This window comes from Parasteatoda tepidariorum, chromosome 10 (assembly GCF_043381705.1).
Source record: "Parasteatoda tepidariorum isolate YZ-2023 chromosome 10, CAS_Ptep_4.0, whole genome shotgun sequence".
Taxonomy (NCBI): domain Eukaryota; kingdom Metazoa; phylum Arthropoda; class Arachnida; order Araneae; family Theridiidae; genus Parasteatoda; species Parasteatoda tepidariorum.
The window spans coordinates 87,229,247-87,246,265 of NC_092213.1; the positions used below are offsets into that span (position 1 = coordinate 87,229,247).

A 17,019-nucleotide genomic window follows, 5' to 3' on the forward strand; every position below is an offset into this window, starting at 1 on the left:
TGTGGCACAGGAGCGTGAAACGCTACCATCGGGCGTCATACTTATCATTTCAATTCATGGAATTATAATGATTTTTTAAAAATTTATTGTTGTGTTTTTGTTGGAGAAAATAGTAACTGCGTTAAGTCATGGAATGAGTCATGAATTTGAAATTGTGAAATGTAGCAGATACTAAGTAATTGTTTATTGTATATAATTGTTTATTGTAAGTAATTGTTTGCTGTATATAGTTGTTTATTGTAAGTAATTGTTTATTGTATATAATTGTTTTATTGTATATAATTGTTTTATTGTATGTAATTGTTTATTGTATGTAATTGTTTATTGTAAGTAATTGTTTTATTGTATGTAACAGGACATGACTACAGATCAGGTGGTGGATGAGAAAGTGGCCATTCAAAAAGCCTTACTGAACTTGGAAGAGAAAATGAATGGCAAGCCAGTGACTAAAGAGCAGAAGGACACCTGCAGGCCATTGTACGACCGCTACAGATTTGTGAAAAGGCTCCTCGTCCGATCCTTCCCTGGATCGTCCTCTGCTATTAAAAACAAAGATTTGTGTTCTGAACTTCAACCCATACTGGAACATGAAACCATGAATTTCCCTTCATGCTTCAACAATAATGCTGTCTTGGTATGTCCCTTCAATAACTTTTAATCACAACTAACAGAGGTGATTGTGCTCCAGAAAAAATCCGGATTTTTCCCTAATTGCGCTCCAGAAATCTTAGGTCCAGAAGTTTCAAAAAATCATCGATCACATTTATGTATTAAAATTCTTGTATGTTTTATTTAAGAATATTAGAACTAGGCCATGGCACAGAGTAGATCACGATAGCAAAAACCTTTTGGGACAGCCTTGGCATGTCATAGGCTGTAGTGCCCAAGAAGAAGAAGAACTAGAATTTATACTTGACATCTTTCATTTGCAATTATTTTTTCTGGTAGAGTAATAAGTGTGATAAGAGATAAAAATAAACTTATGCATAATTATTCATTTAAATTATGCTGTATATAATTTATTTAGAGTTCAATGTTTTGAAAAGATCAATGATTTGAAGTTTTAAAGACATTATGCGTATTTAATGATTTTACTCAAGAAATTTTCCGGATTTTTCTGTTAGACTCTCAATCATCCCTGAACTCAATTCAGACAATATTTTAAGTACCCTATATTTTTTATTTACCTATGGCCTGTGGGCCACATGCGACCCACGGGAACCTCTGAAAGCAATAAAAAAATTTCTTTTAATTTTGTTTTTTTTTTAAACATTATAAATTTTCTTTTATTAAAATATTTAATTCAAATTTATTTTACTCTATAAAGTGCTTTTTCCCCCCACTTTTTTTCTGTAAGCTTCTTTTTTGTTAGAATTTATATCCTACTCCAATATATATATATATATACAGGGGTCTTTCCAGGCAAAATTTACTATTGTGTAGCGGTACCTTCACAAATTCAACTTATATAAAAATGGTAGTTTCACGAAATACTTTTTCTTCAAATTTTATTTTTGTGTCTCGTAAGAAACTATAAATCCATATTTTTACTGCATTCTTGTGTTGATTTTTTAATATAATTTTTTATTTACTCAAATTATGCCTAAATTTTCGCAAAATAGGTACCTCAGAAAAACCTAGACAGACCCCTGATATANTGCGAGGTAAGCGTCTTTTGTTAAAACAAAATGTTATCTAAAAGAAAAAACGAGAACTATGATCTCGCTCCAAAGAAGAAACGATTATTTCTTCTTCATAGGATTCGAAATATTTCTTCTTGATTATATTATATAGATTATTATTTTGATTAGTAAAATTTCTTAAGATGGGCCAGTTTTAAATTCACCCCATCATAATCTACGATCGAAACTTGACTAAATTTATCGGTTTTTCTGAAATTAACAATGGAATTGAATTATAGTAATATTAGGGGCCCATATTGGAATTTCCGAAAGAGATCCAAAAATCGGCATTTCGTCAGTCCCGTGAGTGTCGGATTTAGGGTCCTATTACTTCCTTTTCTGTGCGCTCAAATTACAATTGCCGATGTTCTGCAGCAGATCGCGATACGGGCGAATATTTCGTCGACTTCGTTATTAATTTTTTTTTTAATAGTCTTTCTCTCAGAAAATTATTTCATCTTAAATAACTTTCCTTGAAAAATTTTTTTGCTACTAAAAAATATTTCGTCGGAAGCGCCGCATGTAGGAAAAAAACAACTTTTTTTTCGAAGGCGCCGCGGCGCTTCCGCCGAAAAATAAGGTATATATATATATATATATATTAGTTTTTTTAGTTTTAAATAAATTGAAATAATTAAAAGTATTTAATTATTTACAAATATGTTAAATTTACTGTTAAAAATATTTGGTGCTAACATGACAAAATATATGCTCTTCGTTAATCTTCGTGCTGTGCAAGTTGCTTTTCACATAAAAAAGTTGTGCACCCCTAAGTTACAGAATCAAACACAAAAAGGTACTTTCATTCTTTTAAGATTTCTAACCTCTAAAATATGGGGGGGGGTAGCTGCAGTCTGGGAAATAGATTGAAAGTTTGGGCCCCTCAATGTTGATTTTACTTTTTCGCCATATCTTGAAAACGTTTTTATAGCATTGAAACATTTCCGTGCACAATCGTGAAATTCATTTATCCAAAGATAATTTCATGAAAGAAAAAAAACTTTAAGCTAATATTTATTAATTTTTTAAATATATTTAATAATAGTCCAAAAAAAATTTCAATTGTTAAGGTGTACAATTTTTTTAAATAATTTTAAGTGTTGTAATTTTATATGTCAAAATTTGGGTGCAATCGGTTGATTAGTTCCTGAAAAATCTAATTTAAAAAAAGTTGTATTTGTTTTGCTCACTGTACATACATACTTTAAGAAATGTGATTTAATCACAACATAAGATGAAGAGGAAAGAATGGATGTTATTAATTTTTCACAAAAAGGATTATTCATATGCCATCTGTTCATGATATCTGCACACCTGGAAAGTCATTGAATACCATAGAAGGTCATGGATTTCGACCTTGATCAATAGTTGTCATGGAATTAAAAATCATACGTCACGATTTACATTCACGTGATTTAAAAATTACACATCACGATCAACATTTGTGCAATTTAAGAAAATCATGCATCGTTATCCATATTTGTCCGATTTAAAATCCGTGCATCGCGGCTTGTATTTACATGATTTAAAAATCCAAAATAGTGATCCACATTCTTGTGATTTAAGACAATCACTCGTCATTCACAGTTCTGTGATTTAAAAAATTGCACAACCTGATCTGTATTTGAGCTATTTAAAAATTACAAATTGCTATTTCGCATTTCTGCCACTTAAAAATTTCACACATCATAGTGCAATTTAAAAATTACGCATTGCAATCCCATTTTTGTGCGATTTTAAAAAAAAGCACTCAACATGTCACAAATTTGTGTGATTTAAAAATCACATCGCTATTTTTAATCAATATTTACAAATTACATAACTTGATTTATATTCACATGATCTAAGTACCATGTATAGTAATTTGTACGCATGCAAATTAAAATGTCGCACATTGTGATACTATTTAAAAATTCCTCATCAAAATGCGATTTAGAAATCACTCATCACGATTTTTTACATAAATAATTGAGTAGGGGAACATCAAATATTTAAAACAACAAAACTTTTACTAAAACTAGTTTTTGACAATGTTTATTTTGGTATAAAAAAAAAATTTTAAGGCACTATTTTTTTCGTTTAGGATTATAAATGTCTTTTTTTTTCTTTTAATTTCAGTTGTATTTTAATGTATGTTCAGTAAATGTTTTACCTCAATTTTCCTGGTTTGAAATTGAAGCTGGGTTTAATTTTGGACTATGTCAACCAACATCTATCATAAGGTACCTTAAGATAGAATCGAGTTAACATGTCATATATATACTAGTGATATGGTATTTATAGTGGTAGTTATGCCACACTACTCCCCTTCCAGAATTTTATCTGTGATAGAATTCGATGAACGAATACCACTAGATGATTCATGCTGTTTTATTTATTTATATCAATTTGTCTCATATATTTTATAGCATTTCGCTCATTACTTTTTTTTCTCCAATATTGTTTATTGACCGGGAGACTTCATTAATTCACCAGATTTTGTTTTTTTTCTTTGAGCAGTATGTTTTTAAGCAAATCAACTGTACTTTAATTTTGGACTATGTCCATGCCTGCCAACTGTCCGGAATTTTTCGGATTTGTTCCTAATTTTTAAATCAAATTTGAAAATCTGATATTTTTATAAAGAAGCCGAATTTTCATAAATTGCAGTATTTTTACTTTTAAATCAATCCCTTGTTCTGGTGGCTGCAATCACGCTTCCTGTGATTATTGTGCAGAAGTAATTTTTAGTAGCTTTTTATTGGAAAGTACTATTCCAATAGCCGTTGCTCATCATTTCACTCAATTGAATCTTAAACAACTATTATTATGTTTTAAAAGCCGTATTGTAGTATTTAAGCATTTCCATCAGAAATATTTGTTTATGATGTAGTTTAATATTTACCTGTGTCTTATAATTTAAGGAATAATAATTATATATTAATAGGTAATGGTTGTTTTTAAACTATTATCCCAGTATTCCTAATTATGAAATTATAATTTTTAGTGTTTATAATTTTTTTTTACTAATTTACATAAGGTATTTAAATATGTGTCGTCTGTTAATGTTATTATTTAATAGTTTAATTTTTGTCTTACTCTCGTGTGCACAGGCAGAAGATGATGTTCCTAGTGAATCTACAGTAACAAGTGTGAAAATGGAAGAAGTTAGTCCTGAAAAAAGTGAAGTTAAGGAAGAAGAACCAAAAAGTTCCAATTTTCTGGCTATGAAATATGATAATTCCAGCTTGCATGAATTACCTTTGTAAGTACCTTTTATTTACGAGACTTTTGTTTTCAAAGCTCTTTCCAAATAAAACACACATGGTGCATAGAGTTTTTAAAAAGTTCTTAAAGATGCTTTTAAAAAGTGCTTAATTTTCCTTTTCCAAAAAGAGATTATTTTTTTCTTTACCATATCGATTTTTGCCACATATTATTCATACCTGCCAAGTCTCCTGTTTTCTAACGAAGACTCCTGCAATCTACGACTATCTCCTGTTTACCTGTATATTCTCAAATTTTTTCCGTATTTGTTGAAGAAATTAAAAAAACAAAAATTTTGATAAAATATCCATTAATGGCAAAAAATGCTTCTGTTATTCCTCACCAGATGGTGCTATTGCAAGTACTGCAGTATTTTGGGTGTTAATTAGTCTAGCCGAGATGGCTCGGAGAATTGAGCATTCGCCTTCCAGTGAGGTGAACCCAGGTTTGAATCCCAGCGATGACTGGTCGATACGAATTCCGCATCCAGCTTGTATCGACTACAGTGATGATGTTAAATATCCTTAGTGGTTGACGGATCACGGGTTTAAGTCCCCTTGTCTACAGGCTAACCGTTGGAGGTTTTCGTGGTCTTCCTCTCCATGTAACTCAAATGCTGGTTATTTCCATCAAAAAGTTCTTTCTAAAGACTAATTTCTCCCGATACTTGATCCAGGAGTTTCTTTGTCTTCTGGATTGGGTTCAAAATGACAAGGCTACTGAGTTGAACATCAGTAGCTATAAACCCAAAATTGGGTCGGCTAGTAAAATCTCCGTTATTTTATTTCTCCAATGTTGGCAGGGATGAGATTTTTCCGCTTTTTAGCGGATTTCCGCTTTTTTCACTTTTATCTCTTGAATTTCAGCTTTTTTATCAAAAATTCAGATTTTCTAAAAATTTCACTTTTTTTTATAAGTATTCCGCTTTTTCAGAGAATTCACCGATTTTCAAAGAGAAACAGAAAATTCAAACCACAAAGCTACCAATCCTTTCTCATTTTTACTTATTTTATCTATTTTCTCCCCTTTTACATGCAGCAGATAAGTTTTTCCGAATTTTTTACCCGCCCTCCAGATAGATCCAATTTTTGTAGTTCAAACGACGCTGGTTCTGACAAGCCTTTTAGAGGTCCCAAGCCTGGAATCTGCTAATATATCGATTCTTATTCACATGATTTTAATATCAAACATAGCTTTTCATATTTGCGTGTTGCGAATCTTATTCACGCAATTTGAATATTGTATGTTGCAATTCTTATTTGCAAGATTTAAAATCCCGATATTGTGATTCGTATTTACGCCTTTTTAAAAACCTATGTAGCGATTGGTATTCACGCAAGTTTAAAATTCAATGTCTTAAATTGCTCATGCGGTTTATAATATCAAACATCGATTTTCGTATTTATACGTGATTTTAAAATAAGGCATTGGGATTCGCATTCTAAAAATTATGCATCATAATTCTTATTTATGCAATCTAAAAATTACGCATCATGATTCGTATTTAGGCGATCTAAAAATTATGAATCGTGATTTGTATATACGCGTTTCAAAAATTCTATATCCCAGTTTGTATTTTCTCATTTTCGAAATCGTATATCTAGTTTCATATTCATGTGATTTCAAAATCAATAATTGTTACTCATATTCACGCAATTTTAAGATCAACTATCGCAATTCTTGTAAGAAGGAAATATTTTTTTTTTAATTAGTTACTATAAAGGTGACTGTTTTTCTAACGACGATTATTAGTATATGTAAGTGTTACAACATCAGAGAAACCGGAAGGGAATATATTCAAAACTTAATTCTGTGCTTACACAGAAGTAAAAATAGGATTTGTCACAAGATGTTTGAAGATGGACTAACAACTAAATATAGCAAGCATAAAAGATATAGCAAACAAAAGGAATCACATCAATTTTGGAAAAAAGAGTTAATTAACTCATCATCAAAATTTTATTTATAATTGCTATCATTTATGCTATAAAATGCAAAATTCTTATCAAATAAAAAACAATTATCTAAACAGTTGCTGATTGTCATGTAATTTTTCAAACTAAAATAAAAATTTTTGTATGTTAAGGAGTTACTATATATTTCTACTTCACTGTTATTGATGTGTTTCAGAGGGCTCTAGTTAGATTAGACTATAATATGAACATAATGATTCGGTACATTGTTAAAGTTTTTTTTTTCCAATATAATTTAAAAAGTAATATTACTGATATATTTGCTATAAATCACATAACAGTATTTATTAAAAGAAATGAAATATTAATGTATATTCTCAGTAGTTTTAATTTGCTAAACCAGGTAGTTTTTCAAGTAATAATTGTCTCTTATGTGAACTGAGGAAAAATATAATTTCCAGCTTTATTTTTTCAATTGGTAATTTTTATTTTCACTAAATGTTAAGTATAAATGTAATCATTTATATAATAATAGATTAGTACACAATTGTATGTTGACACATTATTTATTACCTTAAACTGTCTGGAATTTATTATTAAAGGGTTGCACTTGCGTAAAATTTACTATCATGGAAATTCAGGTTTTTTGCTTTTTGGCTAATCTCATCCCTGATTATGTCAAAGCGTGCTTTTCACATTGTTCTAACCAACATTTTTGCAATTCATTCAACCGCAATCCATTTCAGCTTACCTTCAGTCCATAGCTAATAAAAGTGCATATAATTTTACGTGTTGCATGAAATACTTGTGAGTTCGCATGTCCGCCTACGGAACTGGGTTCGGTGAGATTCTTGCACTCTCATGTGCAACTCTGCTGCATTTTGCGAGATATTCTCAATTTCATTCTTCATTTTCCCACCCTCTGATATAAAACCGGAATATATCTTGATTATGTTATAATGGCTAATACCATCAAATAAAAGAGTTCTTTGTCTGAAACTGGTTATTTTATCATGATCATGTAAAGTCTTTGAAAATTATTTTGCATTTTGTTAATGTTTATAGTGCTTAAAAATATTTTTTGACTGCTTTAAAAGTACTTAAAAGGTGCTTATTTTTTGTTGAAAGATTCGGCTATGCACCCTGACACAGCTTGAGTGCATTTATGTGGCACTGAAAAGTGCTTTTGCTTTAATAAAAAAAAATTTCAGATAATTTCTTCATCCCACAATCGCATGTCTGGGTTATGTAAGTCATTTGTTTTATGTGAGTTCTCTTTAAATGAATTTGTTTGATTTTGCTTATTTTACTCCAAATGATTTTGGTATAAAATGTACAAAGACAAATGTTTTTTCAATTAAAAGGGAAACAAATGATGGATCTTCTATTCATAATGTTTTAAATTATTCATTTAAAATGTGGAAAGTAAATGCTTTTGCCTGCTGTGTATTATTACTTACCAGGGGTCTATTATCGGACGCTTTACGAAATATCTTTTCAAGAAAATGGACCCTTCAAACAAAATAATTTATCTTTTAATTGGACCCTTCTCAAATTTGTTTATCTTCACTATTGTTTTATTAATCGAATAAACCCTTCCCAAGGGGGGGGGGAAGACAGTTCGAGACAAACTAAGTTTTCCTAAGTTTAAATTCCAAATGTAGTATTCTAAGAAAATATTTCTACTTCTACAAACATTGTGTACGCATTCTTATTAATATGAAATCATAATTTTTTTTTTGTAAATAATTAATTGAATATTATGTAAATAAAAATTTCTGACAATTTTTTAAATAAAATATTATAAATTTAAGAATCGTTTAAGTTTACTTAATGCTTAACACAGTAAAAGTGATACATTACTAAGTTGTGCTATTTAAAATATGTCAATTGAAATGATTCAAAATGTGAGTGATTTTGTCTTCATTATTCGTCCGAAATGAATATTCTGTGTTGAGCAGTATAGGCTAAATACCAAATATTTGTATGTTGTATCTTTAATTTAGTAACAGCAATTGTTGAGCAGAATCTTGTATCTATTTAAATTTAAAAACTTCTTGAAAAGGTTTTTAGTAATTTTTGCTATAACAGGACCCTATTTGTACAAAATCAGGACCCTGGTTGAAAGAATGTGACCTAATGCTTATTTTATATTCACAAATTATGAATCGTTTTTTCGCAATTTTACAAGAGCAGAACCTTTCACAAAATGTCAGGACAGACCCCTGCTTACACAAATTATTCAGTAATAATGAAGAAAAAAACTTTTGTTTTAGTAATTTTGGAAGTTTATTTTGAGTTTTGATTGTACTACTTTTTGTATCGTAATGTCTAGTTTATTTTATTTATTACTCACTAAATGATTTTGCGAAAAAATAAAAGTCCGGTTTTAACAGAAACTTAAAATAACTGCAAATAAATTTGTTCTGAATAGTTTTGATTTAGTTTTATTATTTATTTTTTAATCACTTTTATTGATAACTACACCAATTTTAAGTAAGTTAAAAAATAACTTGACTGATGATTTATTGTTTAACTTTTAAATGTGTTTAATTATTTGGGAGGAGAAAAAAAACTTTATCGAACTTCTTTCAGTTCTCACTTTTCTTTTAATGTTTGTAATTAGATATATTTGTAGTGATGTATTCTTTCTTTTTTCTTCTATAGTAAAAATGTTAGGTTGGCAAGTAAGAGATAAGTTGATTGATAACTATAGAATATAAAGCATTTAAACTAAAAAAATATTCTCGATTTTAATTATCTTTTGTATGTTCAAATGAATCGACATTAAAAGGAAACAAAGAGCTTTAGAGGTGTAAGAAGCGTTTGAGATACTAAAGTTAAGTTAAAGGGGGGAAATGAAATTCACTTGGACAAAAAATAAATAAGATCTATAAAATTGTCCATACTGTAAACATTTATAACTATTGTTAGGCAAAAAATAAAGACATTAAAAATTGCTTTTGTAGAATGAAGGCTTTTATTTACAACTGGTAAAATGCCTATGTGGTTTTAAAGTTTGGCTAAATCTTGTTTGCAAAGTTACAATAAATATTTGCCAGGCGGCTGTTACTTATTACTCATCAGGGGACTGTTTAGAAGAAATTTGGGTCCGTTAAAGGACCCTTCACAAAATACCTTTTCATAAAATTGGTCCTTCACAAAATATTTTAACTTAAAAACGGACCTTTCACAGAAAAAATTTTTCTTTTAATCGAACCCTTCACAAATTTGTTTATCTTCATTATTGTTTTGTTAATCGGATAAGGTGAAAGGGGGTGACCAAAAAAGATGGATGTAAACGAATTAAGTTTCATCTTCGGCAGACGATTGTAGAAATACTTGTTGAACCACCGATAGATGGCAGATTTTATTGTTAATTAAATTGTAACCGCAACTGTAAAAAGAAACTTGTTAAAAAGAGATATGTGCGCTTTTTGAATGTAGTAGTAGTTGTAGTACCCTTTTGTCCTGTATATCTCATGTTATAATATATATATTTTTGTTGTCACTTACCCCTATGTAATTATTGAGTAGTTTTCCTGTTTCTCAAGAAAACGAGAAAAATGATAAATTCACTAATAGTTTAGATAAATTTTCGGTGTATTTCATAACCCATTAGAATTAATTAAACTCGAAAAGAGAAAACGATTCTTCCATTATCCTTCCGAAATGAATATTCTGTGTTCACCAGTATAGGCTAAATACCAAATATTTGTATGTAGCATCTCTAATTTCGAAGCAGCAATTGCTGTTTATTTTAGAAAATGTAATTTTTTTAATTATAATTTTTCAGTGCTGAGCATAATCTTGTATCTATTGACAATTTAAAAACTCCTTTAAAAGCTTTTTTTGCAATAACCGGGCCCTATTTGCACACATCAACAAAAGCAGGACCCTGGTTGAAAGAATGTGACTTAACATTTATTTTATATTTACAAATTACGAGTCATTTTTTCACAATTTTACAAAAATGGACCTTTCACAAAATGTCTGCCTGCTCATAGTAGTAAACATTGTATAATCATTGCAGATTGAAAAAGAATAATGTATGTTATGCTGTCTAAAGAAATTTGATATGAAATAAACACAATTTTGTCTTCTCTCTCTTTAGATCTGAAATGTTGTTACAAATGCAAAAGATTAAATCTGAAAAAAGACATCTTCGAAAAATCATCAAGGACTTTGAAACAGAATTTCTGAGGCTGAACTCAAAGTAATTATTCATTTTAATGTGATTCTTATTCTGCAGTTTCTGTACCTGTGCTGCAAAAATGAATAAATAGAGAAAATATTACTATCACAGCTTGCTTGTACAGTTATGTGTATATAAGACACAGAACATATTATTTGTACGCTGTCGAACATCCTACAGAGTGCATAGCGTTTTTAAGGTGCTTATTTTCGATTTTAGTTTTTAAGGTGCTTTTATTCATGGATGTTTTTAAAAAGTGCTTAATTTTTCCATTTTCTGAAATGTAATATTTTTCTTTACCATTTTGATTTTCGCCACAAATTATACAAAAGACATTGTCCTATTCAACGTTTTCACAATTAATTCGACCCCAATCTATTTTGGCGCATCATCAGACCATAGCTTATGAAAACGCCATTCAAAAATTTTGACAGTTGTCAAAAACAATGGCAAAACATGACATGAAGGTCAAAACCAGATAAAACCATCAATTGTCAAAAACTTTCCAACCCTTCCTAATTATGATATTTTTTTAAGTGCTTAAAAGGTGCTTAATTTTTGTTGAATAATTTGGCTGCGCACCCTGATTATTTCTTAATGCTTATTGTTTTAGATAATACTTATTGTTTAACATTGTTTTAGAGTGTTAAAATTGATTAAGGCTATTTCAAACTAAACTGCCTGTTTCATGCAATAAAACCACCTGGTTGGTATGTGACTACCTTTTACGTGTTGAGAAATGACTTCTAGTGAAACCTTAGTTCCTTTCTACTTCCACAAAGAGGGTCATAATTTTTAATCAGGCTTTTCTTCAGATACTTAAGACATTAGGTTGATGTGAGAAATGAGACCCTTTTACAACTTTAGTCTGAGGATGGTGGTTTTGTTCCTTGCTATCAACTAAAAGACATGAAGATGGAAAATTTTTAATTGTTTTTTAAGTGAAAATAAATTGAAATGTGTGTAACCAATATATAATGTGCATTTAACCAAGAGCTTTACCTTTGTAATAAATTTTTTCTAGTTCTTTCATAGTTATTTTAAAAAAATTATATTTATTTGACTATAATTTTATTCATTGCTTCTGAATTTCCTTTTTTTAGAAAAGTTCAGAAGGAAGACAGGATACCCATAGAATCTATTTATAATGAATACAAGGTATGTATCATGTTTCATTTCTCTCTTCTTTTTTTTTCCTTACTTTAGTTCAATTTTGTTGTACCATCCTTTAAAATCAATATATTTCATTCTCAGAGTTTAGTTTTGAAAACTGTTGTTTTCATAAACAAGCCCTTCAACTTTGAAATAAATTAAATACTTTGATTATTTTTCTTTATTTAAATAATATTTTTGAAACAACTTGCTACTCTTAACACATTGCTGACCATAGCAATCATGTTATAGCAGTGATCTCGTGGTGACTATTTTAAAAAGTGGGGTGTAATTTTTCTTACTTTTCAAGTTTTACTATTTAATTCTCTACCAATTTATTATAACTTTACAAAACCCGATATATTTGCAAAACTTGTGTTATACTTTTTATAATACGAAAAAGATATATTACGAGTTGAATAATAAATAAAAAAATTTTGAAGTTTATTTATATTGTTTTACTTCACAACCCTTCCACAGAAAAGTTGCCGGTCAGCAATGTGTTAAGCTTACTTGCTTTTAAACTTCCTATGAATTTAGGCTCTGCCATATTTGCTTTAGAAATATAATTTCATATCCAATCTCTAATTTTTCATAAGTTTTGGGGATATAGTTAAGCTTGAAAAAAGTTTTATTAATTAGTTATTGAAATGCCAAATTACCAAAATGCTGTACTATGTTGATAAATGTCACAAATTTTAGTTTGTGAAAGCAATTGGAGTGGTAGCTGGTTCTATAATACCTGTTACCATACAATACCCATTACCATAATTTTCAATAATGAATCAGTACAAATATCAATAAATCAGTACTGAACAATACTATAAAATCATATGATTGAAATTCAAAGACTAGATGAAATAGAGAATTTAAAAAATACATCAGGGGTCTGTTAAGGTTTTTCTGAGAGGCACCTATTTAGTGAAAATTTAGACATAATTTGCGGGGGGAAAAATATTAAAAATTCAACACAAAAATATTGTAAAAATATGGATTTATCGTTTCTTACGAGTCACAAAAATAAAATTTTAAGAAAAAATGTTTTGTGACATTATTCTACAGTTTTTCCTAAAGTTGAATTTGTGAAGGTAAATTTGGCTTGGACAGACCCCCGTACTTTAACTATTAAAGCAAGTTTCAATTAGCAAACCATAATTTTAATTTAAAATTGTGATTTCTTTTTCCCTCTTGATTTTAAAATGACAAAATAAATGTAACAGATTGTGTTTATAAATGTAGTCATTCATCAAAAAATAAATAAATATTTAATCTATATATTTTTATATTAAAATATTCATTTTTAATCCTACATCAATAAAATATAGTGTAGATTTTAATTCCATGATTTTTCAATCAAAAGGTAGAATTTTAATTAACATTATTTGCATTTTTTTTTTGGAAAAAATTCATGTTTATTAATTACTTTCTACAACTATGCAAGTCTATATTAAGACAGCATTAAATGTTTACTTTAATCTGTACTTTCAATCTCAAGAATCAATAGATTTTTAAAAATGTAATTTCAAATGTGTTGGAATTTAACACACATCAAGAAAGAAAGTAATTTCGTTAACTAAAATTAGTCATATACAATTTATTTAAAATAAATTTTAAAACTAAGATAAGAAAATAATAAAAGTATCAATAATTGCAACACTGTTTTTTAACTTTTAAAATCAATGTATGTATTAAAAAAATCAGTTGATTTAAATCAATGATTTTTTTTTTTAAATAATCAGTTGATTTAAATCAATGATTTTTTTATATGATGAGTTGAATGATAAAATAAGATGAAGCAAGTCTCGTTTTTAGTGGTTCTACCCATCAAAATAGTGATTAACTGCATCCAGTATCATTTGGAATCGTGTTATTGTTCGAGGCCAAGTCGCGATAGGAAAATTTTTCTCCATCGAGCAATTTCCTAAGGGCTGTAAAGAAACCTATTTTTGCAGTATCTATGTTAAAACTGCTAAGTATTGGTTCAATTTGAATAAGTACCAAATATACTATAACATTCTATACTTGTAACATTTCTCCTAAACAAGTTGGTACCATTTCTCAATTCATTTTGCAAATAGCATTTTTTTATTTCAAATGCTAGTAGCTATTGCCATAATTAATGAAGCATCATTGGCAACAATAAAAACATGATAGTTTTTTATGTTTTTCCTAAATGAGTTAGAACGATCTGCCCTTTAATTTCAGTTCATGGCTTATAGATTTATTTTATACATATAACCAAATTTAATTTACCATCATTGGCTTTGATATAAGTATAACAAGTTTTTGCTTTTCTCCTAAACAAATTAGTACAGTTCATCCATTCATTGAGCTTTTTAGTGCATAGTTTATTTATTTTTTATTTCAGTTAGTTCCTATTACTAAAATTAATTAGGCATCAAAAATAATATGGTAATTTACTTAGATTCTCCTAAATGAATTAGTATTATTTTGCCATTGATATTTCACTTTAGTACTCAGTTTTTTTTCTTTGTTCCAATTGGTACTTTTTACCAAAATTAATCAAGCATCAATTGGCCTCAATATTAGTATGGAATGTAATATAATTTTTTAGAATTGAAGGCTAAAATTGTTAAATGGGCTAAAATTTTAGTTCATAGCTTATAGTTTTATTTTATGCATGTAACCAAAATTTAATTTAGCATCATTAGCTTTGATATATAAGTATAACAAGTTTTTGCTTTTCTCCTAAACAAATTAGTACAGTTCCTCTATTCATTGAGCTTTTTAGTTCATTGTTTATTTATTTTTTTATTTGAGTTAGTTCCTATTACTAAAATTAATTAGACATATTTACTTAGATTCTCCTAAATGAATTAGTATTATTTCTCCATTGATATTTCACTTTAGTACTCAGTTTTTTTGCTTTATTCCAATTAGTACTTTTTACCAAAATTGATCAAGCATCATTGGCCTCAATAATAGTATGAAACGTAATATAATTTTTTAGAATTGAAGGCTAAAATTGTCCCTCACTGTCCGTACTCCAGGACGGTAGATAGCTCAGGGGATAGCCTTCTGATGAGGCGAACCGGGTTCGAATCCCAGTTGATACAAATTTCGCATCCGGCTTGCATCGGCCAAAGTGCTGACGCGAAATATCCTCAGTGGTAGACGGATCATGGGTTAGAGTCCTCTTGCTAATAGGCTAACCGTGGGAGGTTCTCGTGGTCTTCCTCTTCATGTAATGCAAATGCAGGTTAGTTCCATCAAAAAGTCCTCCACGAAGGTGAAATTTCTCCTAATACTTGATCCAGGAGTTCCCTTTTCTTCTGGATTAGGTTCAAAATGACAAGTTGAACATTAGTAGTCGTAAACCTATAAGATTGTGTCGTCTGTTCAACGACGGATATAAAATATAAAAAACTAACAGACTTGGAGTTAAGAGACAAATTAATTCTTATTTTTTTTATTATTCATTGTTACTTTTCTTTTTTCATCCTTTCTCTTTTAAAGAAAATAAATTTTGTCATAAAATTTTCTGTGTATCAATACTTTATTTTATGTTTGTGTAAACGTTTTTGATACACATAAAAAGAATTACTTTATTTGAGCATTAAATGGTTGGTAAATAAATGTGTCTATCAAAATGGTGTTATAGAGTTTAAATGTTAGCTCTCGACTTATAAAGGACGAAGACACGTTGTTTTTATGCAATATATTTTGTTAAATATTAGCTTTTGATTTTTAATGGATAAAATCGCATTGTTTTTATGGTATATATTTTATTAGAGCTAAATTATTTCATAAAACATGTGGATCACCTGAAAATAGATTACTATAATAAATGCTTAAATCTTTATTTTAGCTGGTCAATTGTCAAATAGAATAAAAACTTCAGCAGTGTACTATCTTCAAGATACCCTGCAATAAAAAAATAATTCTTTTTTCAAAATTATTTTATGTATCTTCTAAACAATTTCTTTAATGATTTGTATTTAGTTTAAATACTGTATTTATATTTTGGTTTTGACATTTTTATTTTAAGATATTCAGTTATAAGGTATTTTTGTCAAGCTTTCTGAGTAATTGAAGAATTTGGTTGGCAAAACTAACAATTTTTTTTTTTGTACAAAAAATGGAACTTATCAATCAAAAATCTTCCATTCTGTTTAACCGCTTCCTTTACCAATTTGTTTGAAGGAAAAAAATGCACATATTTTTATTTCATTAATAAATACAAGGAACTAAATTAAAATACACAAGTTCAAAGTTGACATTTTAATTTTTTTGTATGTAAAATATTTTTAATTTACCATCCGTTTACTATCCCAAATTGTCTCGGCTAATGAAAAAAGTTGAATATTAATCTTTGTATGTGTTCACATCTTCATCATCTGAAAAATCATCTTCATTACTTTCGCTCACGATTGCCATTTTTATACTTTTTTTTTTCCTATGTAAATTCAGCAACCATCGTACATACGTTTGTACAAAACACGTGTGCAGTCCCACAATCCAACATCAAACTCGCAAACTTCCAATCGCAGCAAATCATTATTTGTTTTGCTTCCGGCAGAACAAAAACGTGGTAACACACAACGTTCTATTACGCCCGAGTTTACTCGGGATAATCAGGGAGGCGGTTAATTATATTCGTTCTGGTTACTTTTGGGCTACATGGTTGACGCGACATCACTTTCGAACCAAGCTGCAATAATGTTGTGTGAGGAATCACATTGTCACCCCCCCATTTAGTCACCAGATTATCATTTATCTCAAAGTTTACAAAACTTTCGAAATGAAAAAAAAAAATCAGCAATAATGAAGAACTCACGGTTGCCACTCCACAGGGAAAACCTGAAAAGTA

General features: G+C 29.1%; 1 protein-coding gene across 2 annotated transcripts in view; it reads left to right on the forward strand.

Annotated features, from left to right (window-relative positions):
• LOC107448385 (protein FAM13A) overlaps positions 1–17,019 on the forward strand; it is an 80,423-nt gene that overhangs the window by 57,345 nt on the left and 6,059 nt on the right. For both annotated transcript variants that reach the window (XR_006226228.2, XM_043051587.2), the window contains exons 20-23: positions 356–634; positions 4,775–4,926; positions 10,956–11,057; positions 12,140–12,194. Coding sequence is in view for 1 of the 2 variants with exons in the window: in XM_043051587.2 (XP_042907521.1) it covers positions 356–634; positions 4,775–4,926; positions 10,956–11,057; positions 12,140–12,194 (588 nt within the window). In the remaining variant the exon portion in view is untranslated. The remainder of the gene's footprint in view (positions 1–355; positions 635–4,774; positions 4,927–10,955; positions 11,058–12,139; positions 12,195–17,019) is intronic.